The sequence below is a fragment of the Plecotus auritus genome (assembly GCF_963455305.1).
Source record: "Plecotus auritus genome assembly, chromosome: 7".
NCBI classification, from domain to species: domain Eukaryota; kingdom Metazoa; phylum Chordata; class Mammalia; order Chiroptera; family Vespertilionidae; genus Plecotus; species Plecotus auritus.
Window position 1 is genome coordinate 8,147,787 of NC_137774.1, and position 21,051 is coordinate 8,168,837.

At 53.0% G+C, this 21,051-nt stretch overlaps 1 protein-coding gene across 1 annotated transcript; it reads left to right on the forward strand.

Moving 5' to 3' along the window:
- Window positions 1-15,829: 15,829 nt before the first annotated feature.
- Window positions 15,830-20,248, forward strand: LOC308254284 (keratin, type I cytoskeletal 14-like). Its single transcript, XM_080680241.1, has 8 exons — window positions 15,830-16,440; window positions 17,620-17,702; window positions 18,267-18,423; window positions 18,588-18,749; window positions 18,832-18,957; window positions 19,051-19,271; window positions 19,368-19,414; window positions 19,958-20,248. Exons 1-8 carry the CDS (start codon window positions 15,901-15,903, stop codon window positions 20,053-20,055), a joined length of 1,434 nt encoding a protein of 477 aa, XP_080536367.1. The 5' UTR covers window positions 15,830-15,900; the 3' UTR covers window positions 20,056-20,248.
- Window positions 20,249-21,051: the final 803 nt, after the last annotated feature.

Sequence of the window (21,051 nt, forward strand, 5' to 3'; positions counted from 1 at the left end):
CATCATGGGAGGCATCTTACAGAGGTTCTTCCCTTAGACCTCCTAGCAACTCTGTGACCTGGGTGTGGTCACAGACACAACCCTGGGATTCAGAGAGGTTAAGTCACTTGCATGAAGTCACGCTGATAGAAAGTGACGTGATTGAGGTTCCCAGCCAGGTCTGTCTGGCTGCAATGTCCATGCCATGACAGTTTTACCAAGACCTTTGAGGAATTCAAACACAATATAGAACATTACGAAATAGGCTATGAAGGTAACAGGATGGCCCCAGGGAAGATGACCCCACAGATCACCATCACCCCGGCTTCTCAGGGCCCATCTGAGCGTGCCTTTCTTCTATGCCACCCTGTCACGTTCGGTATTTTAACCCACACACTCAACGCTTGAGCTCTTAGCTTGATCCCTTGTCTCCTCACCTTTGCACACAATGATTTTTCTGTTGGACAGTGGAAGGGTGAAACTGCCTTGGGGATAGTGCCCGTGGTTAGAGCCTTTCTTCTCCCCACCTGCTCCTCCTCCTCACACCCCCCCCCCCTCAACTCCTTCCTTTCCCCCATTCCCCTCAGCCTGTAAATTTTGTGCTGATGAGCTCCCTGGGAAATACCTCTTCTTCATTCCCCAAACCACTGCCCCATTCAGACCTGCCTCCTCTCTCTCTTGAACTGGCCACAGCCTACTCACCAGGGCCCCTTGCTATCCATCTCTCCCACCCCCATTTCTGCCCAGTGACCTTCTAACAAGAATGTGGTCAAGATGAAGAACAAGGATGTGATCAGGACTCCTCTGCTTAACCACTCATGATGTTCCTTTTCCCCTCAGATGCTTGGCCCTTCCTTCTCTACCGGCTTTGCTTCCACTCCGCCCTTCCCTGCCCTGTACCTGTGAGTCAACCATACCTAACTAATTGCATTGTCCCACGCCTCTCACTTGCTGTGGATGCCTTCCATATTTTAAAAATTTTGATAAAAACAAATCAAAGTTATGTGTGCATAACATAATAAAACCTTTATGAAAAAGAACCATTCCCCCCAAAGAAAAGGAAAAGAAAAAGAGCCATCCCAGTTTGTGTCACATACCTCCATTCCCACCTCCCACTTTCTTAGCTGTTACTTTTGGCATTTGCCTCCTTATTTTATTTTATTATGATTATTTTTTAATCCTCACTCGAGGACATGCTTAGAGAGAAGAAGGGGTGGGTGGGGAGAGAGAGAGAGAGAGAGAGAGAGAGAGAGAGAGAGAGAGAGAGAAAGAGAGAGAGAGAGAAACATCAATTGGTTGCCTTCCATAAATGCCCAACCAGGAATCAAACCCACAACCCAGGTATGTGCCCTGACTGAGAATCGAACCGGCAATCTTTAGGTGCACAGGATGATGCTCAACCCTCCTTATTTTTAGACAACAGGCTTATATTACCATTTCTTGATTTTTTTTTTAAGTTTTAGTATTTAATGCTTAACTTCCTGCTATGAAGGATGGGGACTTACTAAGTTCTCTTATACAGCATTGCCCCATCCCACTTCTTCCTCACTTTCCTTTTTTTCCCCTATCTTCTCAATATATTCATATTTTCATTAGATAAATGTTTAATATTTACATTATTATGACTATTTAAATACTAGTCACAGTCAAATCATATTTTATACTATATTAAATTTCCTTGGAATAAATATCTCTTCTTCAATTTGTTTAGGTTTTCTATGTACCTATCACTATCTTATTCTCTCATTCACTGTTGGAAGTATAAATCTCCTCCTCATATGTTGAACACTGCCTATTCCATCAATTTCATCTTTTCAAAGATGACCCTCCTGGAGCCCTCTGTCCCCCTGCTTCGGTCTGTCTGTTTTCTCTCTAGGCCTGCTGTCACCCTGGAATCTCTCTTCCCTGTCATCTGGGGGTCTCTTCTTACTGTGTTGCTGAAAGGGCGGGGAGAGACCAACTCCATGTTCCTTTTGTTCCATGTCTTCCACCTCGTGGAGTCAGGTTCCTGCCCTAGAACCTCTCCAAGAGCCCAACCCACACTTTTGAATTAGCCAATAGAAATGCAAGAGGAAAGTAAGCCGCGCCCTGCCCCCATGTGCAACCTGACCCCGACCAATCAGCGGAGGCCACACTACCTCACCCCTCCTACCTCTCCCAGGCCCCCTATAAATCAGCGCGTTTGGGGCCTGGGGCTGTCTCTCTGCCTCCTGCTGCTGCGTCGGCGAGTGTGGTGGACGGGGAGCTCGAGCTAGCTCGAATAAAGGCTCCTTGCTTTTGCATTGGACTCGGCTCCCTGGTGGTCTTTGGGGATCACGAAATCTGGGCATAACATTGCATCCCTTGTTTCCTGGATCCCATGGCTTCCTTTTTCTTTTTTCCCCTTCATTTTAGTGAAGCACATTTTCTAAGAAAGGATTCATAGCATTTTTTATGTCTGAAAATATGGTTAATCAACCTTCACTACCCTCACTCTTGACTGATAGTTGGGCAGGGTATGGAATTCCAGTCTGGAAATAATTTTCCCTCAGCATTTGGAAGGTATTGTTACACTGTTTCCTGCATCTCAATAGTATTGCTGTTAAGTCTAATGCTATTTTGATTATAGTTCTTCGTACGATCCTATTCCTATCTCTTTCCCCAGAACTTTTGGGTTCTTCCCTTTTTTCCTAGCAGGCTGAAATGTCACATGTTGTGTCTTCACCTGTTGGATTGGACACTTGGCAAAATCTTTCAATGTGGAAACCCATGCTTTTCAGTTCTGGGAGATTTTCTTGAATGATTTATTTGATGATTTCTTTTCCTCCATTTTCTCTGCTGTATCCTGTAGAGACAAATCATAAACCCTTTGGCCCGGCCAGCATGGCTCAGTGGTTGAGCATCGACCTATGAACCAGGAGGTCAAGATTTGGTTCCTGGGCAGGGCACATGCCCAGGTTGCAGGCTCGATCCCCAATTGGGGGGTGTGCAGGAGGCAGCTGATCAGTGATTCTCTCATTATTGATGTTTCTATCTCTCTCCCCCTCTCCCTTCCTTTCTGAAATCAAGAAAAATATATTAAACAAACAAAGAAATAAACAACAACAACAAAAAACCCCCACCATAAACCCCTTTGAAGAAGTACAACCTCAAAGCAGAAATGTGAGTTTCCCCTTTAATAAGGGAACCAGCTTTTCCATCCAGAAATCCCTTGATGCCTGGATTCCTCAAACCAAGATTTAAGTCCAAAATCAGACTGCAATTTTCTCATGGCTGGCCTTCCCCCCTTGCTGAGATCCCGGTGCTGAGGTGAGGAGGTTGAGTGGCTCTCAATGTTCCTTGCAACTTGTCTACTTCGAACACACCCTCAGATTCTTTATGCTTGACTTAATGTCAAAGTTTGTGAAATATTGTTTCAGATAACTGCGTAAAGTGCTGAAACAATGGCCGGAGTGAGAATTAATGATAGCCTATAAAGTGTATCTGCTGATGTAAATGAATTAGTGCTAAGCTTGTAAGCTTCTGCTTTCTTTGGGCCCATTGTTCTTGAGAGCTATAAAAAGCACAGCATGCCTCCTTGTCTCTGAGATAAGAGATTTCTTGTTTGCCTTCCCACTGCGGTGGGTCTGGGTCGGTTGTTTGTTTAAGGCCTTCTGATGACTCCCTGAAACAAACAGGAATGACGCCTTCTGTTTTGCTTGTCCCCACAGCCCTTAGACAGCACCCAGCCCCTAAGGGACACTCATAAATGTTGGTGGAGTCAAACCAGGGGTTTGGTGTACAAGCCACTGTTCTTGCTGGTCTCCACGAAGCCTTCTCAGAAGCAAATTTCTTGAGAACAGGCTTCTTTAGATTCCACCAGGCTGCCCCTGGGGTTGGTATTGAGGAGCCTCTGTGGAAGAGAAAGCAGTGGAGGGATAGAGTATGGTCTGTGAGAGCTGAGGCTCCGAGCACCTGGAGCTCTTTATCAGGCGGCCCTTCCAGATAAAGTGTGTGGTCACCACCATGGGCTGGTGTAGCTTTGCGTCCTCTCTTCCCCCACTTGTCCAGGACTCTGGACGGGCTTTGAGCAGACTGAGGGGGGTTAAAGCAAAGATGGCTATTTAGGGGAGTCCATTTCGGACTTGGCTCCCTGCTAACTCATCGCTGGGATCCAAGCATCTCTGTCTTCCCCATGGATCATGGTATTGTTTCACATAAAACAGGTATGTTTTGGTCCTTCCAGTTTTTATCTGCCATGTGAAGAGTGTGATAACATAAATGGAAATGAAAAAAATAAAAACATTCATCCATTGTTCCCTGGGTTTTTCCTCTCCCAGGTTCTTCTCTGGCCCCATGATGTGTGAGTTCACGGCAAAGGTGAGTTTCAAAGACGTAAGGGGCTTCAGGATTAAATGAATAATTTCAGAGAAATAAAAGCCCAGCATGAAAGGACGTAAGTGCCATTATTCATATGGGACTGAAAACGGAAAACGAAGTGACTGCCCATCCGTACTGTACAGTCGAGTCACTAGGGGTCCACTCATACTATGAAATATTCAGCCGCCATCACAATCCATACATGGGAGCTATGTCAGATGGCAAGAAGAGATTCCTCAGGGTACGGCGGGGAGGGGAACACAGGAATCAGGAACGCACACGTCGAATATTGATCTCATGTCGGAATAAACAAAACCAGTCTCCTGTTTATGTAAATGCATTGTGTGTGTGTGTGTATAATTACACAAACACCAAAAACATGAAAGGACACGCATGAAGTTATTAGCATGGGTTACCTGAGGGCTAGGGTGGGAGGCTGATGTGAGTGAAGGGGGAGGAGGGGAATCCAGAAAACACAGGAAAGGAAAAAGGAGTGCACACACATTTATACACATACATGCAATGGTGTATGTGTCTACATGGACAAAGAAAACAAACAAAAAAATTTAAAGCCGAAGAATCAGTTAATTTGTTGAATACAACATGGACTTCCTAGTAAGAAACAGGTCGCACACACTAATATCCTGGACTGTCAATCTCGTAGAGCTGTATAATAGATTTTTATTGTCTTACTAATCTTTCAATGTACAGTCCAACAGTGTTAAATATATTCACGTTGTCGTGCAACAGGTCTCTAGGACTTCTTCATCTTGCAGGATTGAAACTCTATACCCATTAAACACCAATCCCCTCTTCTCCTTCCCCCAGTCCTTGGTAACCAGCTTTCTACTTTCTATAATTTTGACCACTTTAGGTACTTCATAGGAGTGGAATCGTATAGTGTTTGTCCTTTTTTGCTTAGCATAATGTCCTCTAGGTTTATCCATGTTGGTTAGCATGTGGCACCATAAAATAGATTTAATTCACTTTGTATTTAGATAACGATATGACTACACAAGTCAAAAGTGATACCCAGAAGAAAAGAACTAAAACTAAAGCAGGATCATAGTCCCTTGCAGAAGGAGTGCGACATAGTAGCGGGAGGCAAGAGGCCGCCCTGGTGTTGAACTCTGAGCACGGCTTTCGGCCTATTCCTTCATCTCTCTGCATCTTGGTTACCTCATCTGTAAATGTGGGGTACTAGTATCTACCTGAGAGGGCTCATGTGAGCATTAAAGGAGATAAAATGTATACAGCAGGCACCCAGTAAATGTTTGCTCACTTTTCCCCCTCTCCCTTTGACACTTTTCACAGCAGCCTGGCCTGTATGACCTCATTTGATTCTTGCAGCTGTGTTTCTGGTCTGGCAAAGCTGAGCTGGCTCTCTGCCAAGACTCCCACCTGTCTCCCCACACCGCATCATCCCATTTTACAGGTGAGGATGCTTAGGCTCGGGGAGGTTGAGCGGCTTGCCCGAGGGTGCATGACTGGCAGGTGAGGTGTCAGAACACCCATGTGGGTCAGACCCCTGGCCTGGTTTGACTTGCTCTGGTCACAGAGAAGGCGAGTTCTTGCAGGAACCTAGAGAACTCAGCTGTGCCCACTTAAGGGCTGCTCTAGGCCAGGTGTGCTGGGCTCGAGGTGGGAGCAGGGTGGGGACGACAGTGACCAATCAGGGGCTGCCCTGGTCTTAAGGGAGACACTGCCTTCCAGCACCTAGGCAGGGAACGGCCCTCTTCGTTCTCCTTCTCCCAGAGGTGCCAGTGGTGGGTGCAGGGTGGGCTGTGCTTACCAAATCCAAGCTCCCCGGCAGCCCCATCTTGGCTGATGCCTGCCCTCCTCTTCCTCCTCCTCTCGGGGAAAGGCAGTGGGGTGTTTACGTCGTGGAAGTGGTAAGTGCTACAAATCAGGGCTTGACTGTCTAGATTTAAGAAAGCCTAGATTGCAACGTTTTAAGAAAAAAATATTCATTGATTTTTTTTTATTTTTGCTGTCTTGAGGGCTTTATTTATTTTAATAATTCTTTATCGTTGAAAGTATCACATATGTCCCCTTCTCCCCCCATGAACCCCTCCCATCCTGTCCCCACCCCCACCCCAGGCCTTCAGCATCCTATGGTCCGTGTCCATGGGCCATGCATGCACGCATACAAGGTCTTTGGTTGATTACTTCCTGCCCACCCACCCTCCCCTGCCTTCCCTTCGAGATTTCCCACTCTGTTTAATGCTTCCATGTCTCTGGATCCACTTCAATCATCAGTGTATCTTGCTACTTAGATTTCCACACATGAGTGAGATCATGTGATACCTGTCTTAAGAAAAACATATTCAAAATAATACAGCTTAATCTTAAAAGTGTGTCATGTCTGCCCAGCTGGTGTGGCTCAGTGGTTGAGTGTTGGCCTATGAACCAGGAGGTCACGGTTCAATTCCTGGTCAGGACACATGCCCGGGTTGTGGGCTCGATCCCCAGTGTGGGGTGTACAGGAGGCTGCCGATCAGTGATTCTCTCTCATCATTGCTGTTTCCATGTCTCTCTCCCTTTACAAAATAAATGAAAGTAATAATAATAATAATAATAAAAAGCTCATGTGCCTCAGTGTGGGTTCCAGAAGCAGACTCTCAGACAAAAATTCAAGTGCAAGAAGTGTTTTGGGTGGTGTCTCGGGAAACACCATTAGGGAGCAGGTAGGTGAGAGGGGAAGGGAGGGAAGGGCTACTGACAGGTGTGTTATCAAGCACGTGAACACTGTGGACAGCTGTAGCCTCATCCTGCTGCGGGACCCCAGGAGACAGTGTAGATATGCCCCCACAATTCTTCCCAAAAGATGAGGGAGCTGGGGCTTTTCTCCCCTGATCCCATCAGTCCCAGATCGGGGCGCCTCTCAGGCAGCGGGTGGCACCAACTTCCTAGCATTCCAGCCTGCCTCCTGCACAGGCAGGACCGGCTGTGGTGGCTGGAGGCCCTCAGGCAAGAGTCTCTGGTGCTGACAGTTGGAATTCTGGCCAGTGAGTGCCCAGGAGAAGTGGCTGGAGCTTGGTGGGTCCAGGAGGCGGGCTGTGACGCCGGCAGGGATAGGGGACCCAGCTTTATGGACACCCACACATTCCGTGGCGGCTGGGAGGGGGGTCAGCCCTTGGAGAGGGAGGCCCAGGGGAATGCCCCTGCCTTTATGTCTCCAAGTCTCTAACATAGAGAAGGTAACACCTTTCCCCAGGGACGAAATGAGGACTCAGAGGTAATGCCCAGGACAGTGCCTGCCAGAGCAGAGCTCAGGAAACGGAAGCTGTCAGTGTCCTTCAGATGCTATGAGTTCACTCTTCTCTTTGTTAGTTAGTGGGAGTTTTCTATTCCATCATTGTTTCGCTTTTTGCCTTGGCTGCCAGGAAACCCAGAGCTAGACATCAGGTATCAGCAGCCTCTTCCCTGTGTTACCGCTACCTCCCTTTTGCAGTAGACACACTTTGGGGTGGCTGTTGGGGCCAAATCTGTGCCCCACCTTCTTCTGATATCAGTCCCTTTGTCCTTGGTCATGGCGGGGGGTGGGGGCGGTGGATGGCAGCCACATATGTCTACAGGGTTTGTCATATGAATCCAGCCACTGGCCATACCAGCCCACCCAGAAATCTTGCTTGGGACTTTCCTTCCTTCCTTCCTTCCTTCCTTCCTTCCTTCCTTCCTTCCTTCCTTCCTTCCTTCCTTCCTTCCTCTCTCTCTCTCTCTCTCTCTCTCTCTCTCTCTCTCTCTTTCTTTCTTTCTTATATATATTTTTTGATTTCAGAGAGGAAGGGAGAAGGAGAGAGAGAGAGATAAACATCAATGATGACAGAGAATCATTGATCGGCTGCCTCCTGCATGTACCACACTGGAGATCGAGCCCACAACCTAAGCATGTGCCCTGACCGGGAGTCGAACTGTAGCCTCCTGGTACATAGGTCAACCACTGAGGCACGCCAGTCAGGCTCCTAGGGCTTTTCAAAATTTGGTCCGATCATCTCTGGCCATGAGGCCAAAGGATGAGTTCAGGGAGGCCTTCAGACACGGTTCAAGTCTTATGGAAGAAGGAGGAAGAGCAAAGCCTAGTTGTGTGTGCGTGAGTGTGTGCATGAGTGTGTGCGCGTGTGTGCGCGTGTGTGCGCATGTGCGCGCGAGTGCATGCGTGTGTGTGAGTGTGTGTGTATGCCCATGTGCACACCGCTGTTGCCCCGGTTGCATAGCCAGGGCTGGCCTCTGGACCTCATTGGACACCGGAGATGGGCTTGTCCATCTCCCTCCCCCAGACCAGGGGAGGCCGTGCTGGCCCTCAGCTCAGCGTGGGGGTCCTGCTGGCAGCTCCCGTGCCTGGTCCCCTCACACCCACACTGTCCTGCTGACTCTGCCCCAGCAGGGCTTCCGGGCCTGCCTGTTCCCGTAGACTCCGCCCTGGCCAGGCCCTCACTGACTCGCCAGCTCATCACCTGGGCCCCGCTGGCCTCAGCAGCTCCTCCGAGGCCTCCTCCTTTTCTTGTCACTCCCACGCCCCCGCACTTTCCTGGACTCTTCTTTGTTCTTTGTCTCTGTCTTTGCCTGACTCCCGATACCTGTTCTCCAATTGCGCTCACCCCTGCCCCGCATTGGGCAAGCATCTAGGGATTCATTGAAGGGAGATATTTCCCAAACGCTGACTCTGTGCCCAGCACCGTGCGGGCCACCGCCACGAAGTATTGGCCCCTGCCCAGAATCCTGCGTGGCAGAAACTGTTATGCCCATTCGACAGGAGACAGGCTCAGGGGCTGCCGTGAGTGGGCCGAGGTCACATGGCTGCGGAGTGGAGAGCCCAGACTGAGTCCCCCTGACTGACTGGGGAGGCCCTGCTGCTTCCTGGATCCCACACATGTCAGCCCGGAGGAGGGGGGGCTGCATGATGCCGCATCTGCTCCCCAACCTCTGATGGTGAACATCCCTCCTTCTCTCTCTGGAGCTCCCCAGGACCCTCTCCCGTCTTCCCTTCTCCTCTGACCCGAGGCCCCTGTAGTGCAGGATCCTGACACAGCCATTCTGGCTCCCAGTTGCCTACTTCCCTGAGTTCCCACAGCCACGCCCCTGCCTGGGAATGCCTTCTCCCCACTCCGCCCATCCACAGCTCTTCCTTCTCCGAAAACCTGAGTCAAACGCAACCTTTCCAAGAAGCCTTCCGTGTGGTACCCACCCCACCTGGTGGCTCTTCGGCTCCGTGCTCCCCTCGGCCCCGGCCCGGCCCGTGGAGCAGAGAAAGCTCTGGGCTCATTTGCCCTCCCCCATGAGAATAATCATCTCTAAGGGCAAGGGCTGTGTCTCCTCCATCAGATTAGAGTAATTACAGGAAATTAACATGCTGAGCAGCACTTTTGTGGCCCCCGAAGCACCCTAGTAAGCTTTGGGGGGGCGGGCACAGACCCCAGAGGCAGTGGGAGGTCGGAGAAGGGGAAAGCCAGGTGATCTGAGGGATGGGGTGGGACTTCCAGGAGAAGAGAGGTCTGAGCCAACACCACCCCTTACCTGGATAATGGCCAGGCAACATCTTCCTTCCTAGTTTTTTCTTTTTTGCCCCCCTGCCAAAGTATATGCCCCCCGGATGCCAAGAGGCCTTTGTAAAACACACCTGGCCATGTTAGTCCCCTGTGTGCACCCCGTTCAGTGTCCCCCAGCGTTGCCAGGATAAAGCCTGAGCTCCTCAGCAGGACCTTTGTCACCGGTCGCCGCTCTCAGCTCTGTCAGGCCGATGCAGTCCCCAGCGCTGGGCTCAGCGATGCTTCAAGGCTGCGGTTGCCCCCAGACCAGTGGGTCTTGGAGCAAGTGGGATGTCCGTCCTCACTTTCTGGCTTGCTTAGCATCTATTCTGTTAAAAGTCCCTCTAAGATGCTTGCCCACGCTGGGATGGGTGGAATGACTGCTCTTTCTCTGGGTTCCATTCATCATTCACCCACCTGCCCACGGGCCTACCCACCCACCATCCATCCTCCTCTATTTTTCTAGTTATCCATCCATCCATCCATCCATCCATCCATCCATCCATCCATCATCCATCCATCACATTCCCTTACCAACTTCCCTTTCCTCTCTTTCTACCCGTTCCCCTCCTCCCTTTCTTTTGTCCTTCATTGAGCCTCTACTTTATGCCACACACTCTGCATAAATCATATCTTTTCTTAAAAAAATGATTTCAGAGAGGAAGGGAGAGGGAAGGACAGATAGAAACATCAATCATGAGAGAGAATCATTGAGAGAATCAGTGATCTGCTGCCTTCTGCACGCCCCCTACTGGGGGTTGAGCCCACACCCCAGGCATGTGCCCTGCCCAGGAACCAAATCTTGACCTCCTGGTTCATAGGTCGATGCTCAACCACTGAGCCATGCCGGCTGGGCCAGAAATCATATCTTAAATTTGTGTGTTGAACTGAGGTCTAGCCTTAAAGAACAGGAGGCATTTGGACAGAAAGAAAGGACAGAAGCGAAAATTCAGGCAGAGGCCTGAGATGGATGGGGATGTGGGGGTCAGCGACGAGACTGGGCCGTTGGGGATGGAGCTCGGTTTGCAGTGGGCATTGTGGGTAAGTGGCTGGAGAGCTGAAGCCTCCCTTTCCCTGAACAGGGAGCTAATAGACGGTGAGTGGACCCATCTGTTGCTGGCCCTTGGCCATCTGACCGTTCATGTTCTTAACAACCCGAGTGTGATTCTGGGGTGCAGGCTCTCACAAGGACACCTGGCTCTTTTGACCCCACCTGTTCTCCCCCTGTCCAGCTCACATTCCTGGGTGGCATGTGTTAAACATTTTGCACTTTCAAGGCAGGCTCTGCTGTGTGACTTTGGACTTGACCCTTCCCCTCCCGGGGCCTCAGTTTCCTAACCTGTAAAGTTAAGAGACTTGTTCTAGACCAGGGGTGGGCAAACTTTTTGACTCGAGGGCCACAATGGGTTCTTAAACTGGACCGGAGGGCCGGAACAAAAGCATGGATGGAGTGTTTGTGTGAACTAATATAAATTCAAAGTAAAGGAGCGGAGGGGAGAGCAAGAGAACCGGATAGAACAGCCGGATCCGGCCCGCGGGCCGTAGTTTGCCCACGGCTGTTAGACTCTAGATGACCATGGAGGCCCTTGCTGGCTCTGAGTTTTGGGGACCCCCTCGCAGGAGGGGAGTTGGCACTGGAAAGTGAGCCTGGCCGCAGGCAGAGCAGGGATTGGGTCCTGGCTGGCAGCTTCCTTGCTGTGGACTTGGGGGGTTTCCTCGACCTCTGAACCTTTTGCATCTATAAGGCGGGGTGGTCAGCCTGTTCTGTCAGCGCTCACAGCTGGCAGGCTCAGACACGGCAAGGGGCGCCGAAACTCTGGGCTCAGCCCATCTGTTGTGTCAGCCAGGCTCTCACGAGGACACTTGGCCCGGATGGGCTGGCTGGCCTGGGAAAGCAGCGGGTGGCAGAGCTCTCTAGGGGAAAGGGGACCGGGGCCTTGGGGAGGTGCTCCAGGCTCCTGCTTGCCTCCTGAGCCTGCAGTCCTGCCTGACAGCCTGCTCCGGGCCCCGTGCTGGACCTGCCTTTCTGGTGGCAGAGGCTGGGGCCCAACACATTGTCTCTACGAGGGACAGCCCCCCGTGCTAGGAGACCTAGCTACACACAGGTGATGAGGACTGGGTGGGCAGAGGGATGAACAGGAGAGGCTAAAAGCTGCCCCCAGCCTGACCCTGGATGTGGGCTCGATCCCAAATGGGGATCATGCAGGAGGAAGCCAATCAATGAGAAATTCTCTCTCATTATTGATATTTCTTTTTTTAAAATATATTTTTATTGATTTCAGAGAGGAAAGGAGGGGAAGAGAGAGATAGAAGCTTCAGTGATGAGAGGGAATCATTGATTGGTTGCCTCCCGCACATTGGACTGAGCCCACAACCCAGGCATATGCCTTTGACTAGAATCGAACCTGGGACCCTTGAGTCCCCAGCTGACGCTCTATCCACTGAGCCAAACTGGCCAGGGCCATTATTGATATTTCTATCTCTCTCTCTCCCTCTCCCTTTTTCTCTGAAATCAATAAAAAATATATTAAATTTTTTAAAAAGCTGCTCCCAGAAGCCTCCCAGATTGGCCCTGCTCATTTCTTAGCACAACCATCTCTCTCTCTCTTTTTAAAAATATATTTTTATTGATTTCAGAGAGAAAGGGAAAGGGAGAGAGAGACAGAAACATCAACAATGAGAGAGAATTTCTCATGGATTGGCTACCTCCTGCACGCCCCCTACTGGGGATTGAGCCCGCCACCCAGACATGTGCCCAGGCTGATGCTCTATCCACTGAGCTAAATCGGCCAGGGTGCACAGCTGTCCCTTTACCACATTTCTCACCACCGCCTCTGCAACGTGGACAGCTGCCAGTCTGTTAGGTGGGCTAGTGGGTTGAATAGTATCCCCCTCAAATTCATGGCCACCTGGAACCTCAGAACTTGACCTTATTTGAACATGGGTCTTTGCAGCTGTCACTGTGGTGAGAATTGAGATGAGATCATACTGGACTGGGGTGGGCATTAAATCCCATGTGTGTCCTTATCAGATAGAGACGAGAACACAGAGAGACAGAGATGAAGGCCGGGTGGAGCTGGAACACAAGGAGCCACCTGCAGCCCGGAGAGGCGAGGAAGGATTCCTCCCCAGCGCCTCCAGGGGGAGTGACCTGCCCACACCTTGATGTGGGACTTCTGGCCTCCGGACCTGTGAGAGAAGAACTTTCTCTTATTCTAAACCACCAGACGTGTGGTCGTTTGTTATGGCAGTTCCAGAACACGAGTACATAGGCATTGCTTTTCTTGTGTCTCTTCACGTCTTAAGTGATTTTGATGCGCATCCTCTCATCCCTCTCAGGTGGAGGGCTTGCTCAGGGCAGGGGCAGTCTCTCCCACCAGCTTGGGCTCCAAGCCATCGGCTGCAGCTCCCTCCTCAGGCCAGGCTGTTCCTCCTCAGGATCCCATCACCTGGCTCCCTGCCTGGTCCTCAGCACACAGTGCAGGCCCTTCATCTGTTTGGATTGGCCTGGGTCCCCCCCACAGGCTGGTGCGGGGAGACTCATCGACCACAAGAGGCACCGCCCCAGGCTCCTCCATTACCCCTCCTTCCCAGGCGGCAGGAGGAGGGTCAGGTAAAGGCACCCACACAAAGCCTGCCTAGCAGTGCAGCATTGGGGGGTACTCCAGGCTCCCACAGAAACCCCCCCCCCCGCCCCTCCCGCCCCATTCCACTAACCCCTGCTGTCCCAGAGAGCTGCCTCTCCTCAAAGTGTCCCAAGCACCAGGCTGGGCCATTGGCGCCTCATTCCATGTCTGCAGGGAGGGGGGTTGGCCTCAGGATGTGAATCAGGGGTCTAATCCAGAGTGGGGGATCAGACTTGTATTCCACAGCGGGGTCCCAGGGTCTGTGGGGGAGGGAAGCTGGCAAAGGTCTCTCCTTAGACTGTGCATGAGGTTATTTATGTGTCATTGGGTCCCTACCCTCTTTACCTTTTGGGATCCCCCTTGGAGGACGGCAAGGAAGGAGCCTTCTTTGGGTTCCATGAATGCAGGAGGCCTTTTCCTGTGTCCCTCGCTCTGGGGAGCCTCTCTGGGGGTCCCTGCAGTGGAGGGAGGCAGGTGGTGGGCTCTGCACCCACTTCTGCTCCCAGGGTCCCTCTGGATGCTGCATTTTTCTCTGGTGAACACCCGCCACCCCCAACCCACAGCCAACAGCAACGTGCCTCCTAAGAGCATCCCTCTCTCCCTCCTAAAAGCCTGTCTCTCCACAGAAGTCCCCGCTGCCTCTGGCTGGGGAATTACAGGGCTGGGCTGGGGCCGGGCCCTCCTGGGGAAGGAGATTAGGAGTGTCTGGCAGGGGTGGGGCCCTGGCTTACTCACATCCTTGTGAGTGCTCTGCACTGCAGATTTGGGGAGCCCACAGCCTCCAGTGTTTGTCTCAGCATTGTCTCCTGAGCTCCTGAGCCAGGTGGCAGGGCTGGGGTGGGGGGTGGGGGGGTGGGAGGGGGCAGCTCCCTACATCTGCTTTGATGGCAGGGAGGGTGGGGGGAGAGGGAGGCTCTGCTTCTCGCTTCTCTTTCAGGAGCAGTTGATCCTCAGAAGAGCCTCCAGCGGGGGCTGTTGGGGCCTGTCTGGGGAGAAGGGACGTGTCAGGCAGCCCCAGACACGACCACATTCCTCCCAACATGCCTGCCGGGGTCTGTGGAGCTGAGGGGCTGGCGGGAAGGCAGCTGCAGCCTGAGGGGTGCCTTTGGCGTTGTCTGGGAGATGTGGGAAAGCTGAGGTCCCTTTGTGCCAGCCCTTATGGCAGAACAAGATGGAGCCCTGAAATGTCCCCTAACCATCAGGGCCTCAGGAGCCAGGGACCCTCAAGTCCACTCGCAGGAACCTGCACTCCCTTCCTCCTTCCCCCCCAAAATAAACCCTTGGGCCAGCTCCACAAGGGGCTTTAAAAGGGGCCCCTGAGCCAGTCCCTCCCACCAGGGCTGCCCTGGGGGCCTGAGAACACCACCCCCTTGGAGCCCAGGCTGGGGTACAGCAGTGCTCACCAGCTCCGCGCCACACTGCGCTTACAAGACCCTTCACATGCACTGCCGCGTTGGATTCTGGGAGCTGACTCCGCAGTAGGCAGGGTGGATGGTGTTTGCTTCCATTTTACAGATGAGCAAACGGAGGCCCAAAGAAGTGTCAGATCCCGGTGGCACAGGAGCAAATGGCAGGACCAGGACTGATCGGCTGCGTGCTCTTTCCTGATGTGTCTGGCTGTGCCTGTGACGCCCCTGCCTCTGGCCAGACTGAGCAGCTAGCACCCTGGACTGCCCTCTCCTCCCCCCGCCCCCCGCGGAGGGTCTCACGGTCTTTGCTCAGGGCTGGGGAGAGCTGCTGGGATTTCCCTTTAAAGGGGGTGTCAAGGTGGAAGCCTGAGCCACCTGTCCGTCTGGGCATGGTTCAGGGATGTGACAGGCTCCTTGGCACAGCCTTGAGGTCAGACCCAGGAGGGCCCCAAACTTCCTCGTCTCTTTGTACAGATGGCAATGCTGAGGGCGCCTCTGGGTGTGATATGACCTGCTGTGCTGGTGTCCCTCGAGGCGGGAGCCGCCTTGCGTCGTGGGCTTCCTCGAAGAGGAGTGTCTGAGTCTCGCGTAGTTAGTGGGGAACGAACAGGTCACCAGGTTTATGGTGCAGAGGCCCTGCTCCCGCCATCAGACTGAGCCCAGCATGCAGGCTCCCCAGAGCCCCGGCTCCCAGGGCCCGATGGGAAAGTGTAGCCTGCAGGCCCACACCTTCTCGTGTGAATCATGCCTGGCGGGACAAGAAACCCAAAGCACCCCAAACAATGAGTTTCCAGTAAAATATGATAGACATGACAAGGCAGAGGAGAGGAGGGAGCTGGCTGGGAGTTGCCTGGCCTGTGGGTGATGAAAGCCAAGGGGGATGGAAAATGCCAGGCCCGCCCCCGACTCAGGACTATAAAGCACCTGCTTCCTTCTCCCACGTACCTGAGCACCTCTCTCTTCTCTGCCGACTCGCTCACTCACTCACTCGCTCACTCACTCACCTCCCTCCTCGGCACCATGACCACCTGCAGCCGCCAGTTCTCCTCCTCCAGCTCCATGAAGGGCTCCTGTGGCCTTGGCGGTGGCTCCAGCCGCATGTCCTCCGTCCTGGCTGGAGGGTCCTGCCGGGCCTCCAACGCCTTCGGGGGCATGTCCTCCTCCCGCTTCTCCTCTGGTGGGGGCTACGGGCTGGGAGGCGGCTATGGCGGTGGCTTCAGCAGCAGCAGCAGCTTTGGTGGAGGCCTGGGTAGTGGCTTCGGAGGAGGATATGGTGGTGGCTTTGGTGGTGGCCTTGGTGGTGGCCTTGGTGGTGGCTTCGGTGGTGGCATGGGTGGTGCTGGCTTTGGTGGTGGTGATGGACTCCTGGTGGGTAGTGAGAAGGTGACCATGCAGAACCTCAACGACCGCCTGGCCTCCTACCTGGACAAGGTGCGCGCCCTGGAGGAGGCCAACGCCGACCTGGAGGTCAAGATCCGAGACTGGTACCAGAGGCAGAGGCCCACTGAGGTCAAGGACTACAGCCCCTACTTCAAGACCATCGAGGACCTCAGGAACAAGGTGGGTGGGCCAGGCAGCTGGAGGTGCCATTCCAGCTCCCTGACTCTAGAGCAATAGATGCCTCAGGCCACGGGCACCTTTAGGTTCCTGGGAGAAATGCCTTACTCTGGCCCCAGATGCCTCACAGAACTGGTCAGTGGGAAAACGGCTTCCCTTCCCCTGCCTGGCTCGTGCCCTCCTGAAATCCAGATCCTCAGACCATGCGAGACCATGAATTCTTACCCTTACACATGACCGAGGAAGAAGCTGTAGTTTGGGTGGTGCTGTGACCTGCCCAAGGACACAGCGCACGTTAACGGCAGAGCCCAGGCTAGAACGCCTGTGCTCCACCTGCCAGCACAGGAGACAGCTACCTGCTCTCTAGCACAGGGGAGGAGCAAGGCTGTAACGGACCCGGTTAGACGCCCAAACTGCTCATTAGCTCATTAGTCTGGGCTGTGGCGGCTGCCGCCCATGAGCCCTGGCACCAGCCGGCCCCACCCCACAGCCAGGAGAGCACGAAAACCCATAGAGACCATCAGTGGCAGCGGACCTTACGTGCTCTTTGCAGGAAGGAGCCTGGGGGGGGGGGGCGCTTGTGGCATCTGACTCCTGGCCCTGCTCCGTGCTCCCACCCCACCCCAGGAGCCCTTCCCGCTGACCCTGCTTCCCTTGGTGTCTTGCTGATGCCTTTCGTGGATTAGGGAAATAAGACGGTGAGGGAGGGAACGCCAGCCAATCAGGGTTCAATTGATCTTTGTCTTCTGCTTCCTCTTTTCTGATTCTCTGTGCTCTCCCTGTGGCCCTTGCTCTGTGAGCTGGGGAAGGAATGCATGTGCCTGCAGGGTCTGGCAGGGCTGGCTTTGCAGAGAGAATTCAGATTGAGAACTGGGTCTCACCTGTAGGAAGGGAACTGGAAGCCCTGAGAACCGGTTTAGGTTTGGCAACAAGTCAGTGGTAAAACCAGGATCAGAACTCAAGAGCTTTTGATTTGAAGGCCAGTAAACTTTCCACCCCCGCTGCTGACCATGAGTCAGCAAAGCCCTGGGTCAAAGCTGGACACCCAGCGGTTACCCTTTAGGCTGCTGCGGCGAAGGCTTGTGGGAGGAGGTGCGTGAAAGCAAAGGCCGGATGCTGGCTGCAGTGAAGCCTGGCTAGTGATGTCCATTTGACCAATGACCTGTGCCCTTTCCCTTGCAGATCCTCACGGCCACCGTGGACAATGCTAATGTCCTCCTGCAGATTGACAATGCCCGCCTGGCTGCGGATGACTTCCGCACCAAGTGAGTTTGGCAGTGGTGGCCCAGAATGGCCAGTCTCCCTAGGGTGGGGCATTTCTGGAGCAGTATTGCCTGAACAGAGCTGATGAGTGCCAGGCTGGCCATGTGAAAACCCGTTAGGGTGCTCATAAAAATGGAAGGTTTGGAGGCCCCACCCTTGGAGTTCTGATTCAGTTATTTTAACAGGCTACCTGAGTGATTCTAACCCACAGCCAGGTTTGGGAGTCAGTTTTATGGAGAGGCACTCCCCACTTCCCCACGCACCCCTGAAGTTTAGGAGGCAGTCATATTTGGAGTTCTTGTGTGCTATCGTTGACTGAAGCTAGAAGTATCTCCCTTCCCTGAATCCTGTACCATGATAAATTGCCCTATTCCCTGTCATCCCACCCCAGGAATGAGCATCTGAGCAATCAATGGGTACTGTGTCCAACCATGCCATTTTCAAGATTGGCACCCTAAACCACTCACAGGGCGCCAACTATGGGAAGAAGCTGCGGGAGGACGAGAACAAAGCCTTCAGTGTGGTCAGGATAGCTGTCTCATTCCTTTTCTCTCCGGTCATTTCAGGTATGAGACAGAGCTGAACCTGCGCATGAGTGTGGAGGCCGACACCAATGGCCTGCGCCGAGTGCTGGATGAGCTGACCCTGGCCAGAGCCGACCTGGAGATGCAGATTGAGAGCCTGAAGGAGGAGCTGGCCTACCTGAGGAAGAACCACGAGGAGGTGAGAGCTCAATGGAAAAGCCAGCTTAGAAGATTAGCAGGGAGGGAAGAGATGGAATTGAGTCGGTGGAGGGCAATGTTCAGGCCAGGAACGCCTCTGGTTGGGGAACCCCAATCGGCTGCCAGAGTGAGGCTCCCACTGTGGACTGTTCTTTGGTTGTGCAGGAGATGAACTCCATGCGAGGCCAGGTGGGTGGAGACGTCAATGTGGAGATGGACGCCGCCCCGGGCGTGGACCTGAGCCGCATCCTGAACGAGATGCGTGACCAGTACGAGAAGATAGCGGAGAAGAACCGCAAGGATGCCGAGGACTGGTTCTTCACCAAGGTGGGTGCCATTCGGGTGCAGGGGACCCAGGATACCTGCCTCCCAGGAACTTCCAGGGTGAATAACGTTTTCTTTTCTGCAGACAGAGGAGCTGAACCGTGAGGTGGCCACCAACAGCGAGCTGGTGCAGAGCAGCAAGAGCGAGATCTCCGAGCTCCGGCGCACCGTGCAAAACCTGGAGATCGAACTGCAGTCCCAGCTCAGCATGGTAGGGGCACAGCCAGGCCGGGGGTGGGCCCAGATCTAGGAGGAAGAGATGGACCAACTCAATGATCCTTGATCCTCTTTCCCTCCCTTACAGAAAGCATCCCTGGAGAACAGTCTAGATGAGACCAAAGGCCGCTACTGCATGCAGCTGGCCCAGATCCAGGAGATGATCGGCAGCGTGGAGGAGCAGCTGGCTCAGCTGCGCTGCGACATGGAGCAACAGAACCAGGAGTACAAGATCCTGCTGGACGTGAAGACCCGGCTGGAGCAGGAGATCGCCACCTACCGCCGCCTGCTGGAGGGAGAGGATGCCCAGTGAGTACCTTGTCTTCCCTCCTGGTCCATCCCTTCATGATTCACTCACTGCACCCCCAATGTGTTTAATGATCTTGCCCCTTTCTGTCTTCACAGCCTCTCCTCCTCCCAGTTCTCCTCTGGCTCTCATTCATCCAGAGATGGTAAGACTTTCCTCCTCACCAAGCCTCAGGACCAGCCCTGGTCTCCCAGTAGGCCTAGAGTGTTGGATATGGGCTTCTTGGAGGGTTGAGCTAGAGTTTTCTCACCAAGTATCCCTTATAAACCATTATCTAAATCCTCCTTAGGCCTAAGAGCTGGTGGGCTTCCATGTTTTACTTTTGTGACCCAGCGTCTATGGCAGACCACATGGTTCTAGGGGTCAGCACCATGGACAGGGCCCTACAGGGCTCTGTTTGTCCTGGGCCAATCTGTGTCTATTTGGGTCAATCTGTACTGAACCAGTCCTGTCTGAGTTCTTAGGAGGCTCCGGTCTGAGGACACAGACTCTACTCCTAACCTTTGGAAGCCTTAATCTGAAAAATAAAATGTGCTGATCGTATCAGTGCTAGTTCAGGAGCAGTGAAGGAAGACAGGACAGCAGGGAGGCAGCTCGTTTGATTCCTCTCAACTCCTTGGCCTCCCCAATTCTGATTGCTTCATTGCCTATTCACCGCTGCTAACGCCTTCTCTGCCCTATTCCCCAGTGTCCTCCTCCAGTCGCCAGATCCGCACCAAAGTCGTGGACGTGCACGATGGCAAGGTGGTGTCCACCCACGAGCAGGTCCTTCGCACCAAGAACTAAGGCTGCTCAGCCATTTCTCAGGCCTAGGGAGCACGCCTCCTACCCCCAGCTGTGTGGACACAGATCTCATTGAGGGATCACCTCTCCTGCAACACCACCCGCCCCCCCACCCCACACAAGCACTTCACACCTGAATCCTGCCTCACCCTTGCCCCCTCCTGCATTCAATAAAGCTTTGTTATCTGAGTTGCACAACTCCCGCCTCTGCCTGGTCATTGTCAGCAGTGGAGGTGGGAGAAAGCGGGGGAAGCATCTCTCTGGAGCTCGTCCTAGCACCTGGCTGTAGCCTCTGGGCCTGGGAGAAAGGGCCTGGGAGAGGATTGGGCTCAGGTCCCGGCATGGCTTTCACCATCTCCAAAGATACAGATGGAAGTGTGTTCCAGGTCATGTGTGGTGTCTCCTAGGGCATGGAGGCACATGCATTCGTTCAGTCACTCCTTCATTCATTCGTTTGTCCATTCATTCTCCAGACACTATTGAGTATCTTTGGTGTGTCAGGCACTGTGCTAGGGATTGCCATTAGGGATTTCTTTGAGAATATATTGAAGCTATAGATCTTCTCTTTTCACGCCCCCCCACCCCACCCCAATAAGCATACACACATTTGCATACAATTCATGAGGTTCGTGGGTCCCTAAAGCTCTTCAATAGAAGTCTGTGAATTTAATAAGAACCATATGCCTTTCTGAGAACTTTGTTTCTCTCCATCTACCTGCTCTTGCCTTCAGAGCTGGGCCTGAATCCTGATTGTTCTTAGTTGACATAGAGCAAGTTGGTTATCATCGTCAAGCGTCAGTTTCTACATATGAAAAGTGAGCATAATGGCAGTGCCTTCCATGTGGGCTTGTGGTGAGGATTTTCGGGAAGAAGGCCTGTGAGGCCACTAACATGGTGCCTGGCACAGTGTAAGCTCAGGGCACCGCTGTGTGAGCAGTTCCAGGCCTGCTCCCTCTCCCTCTTGTGCTTGGTGACTCTCTGTCCATGGTAAGGCCCTTT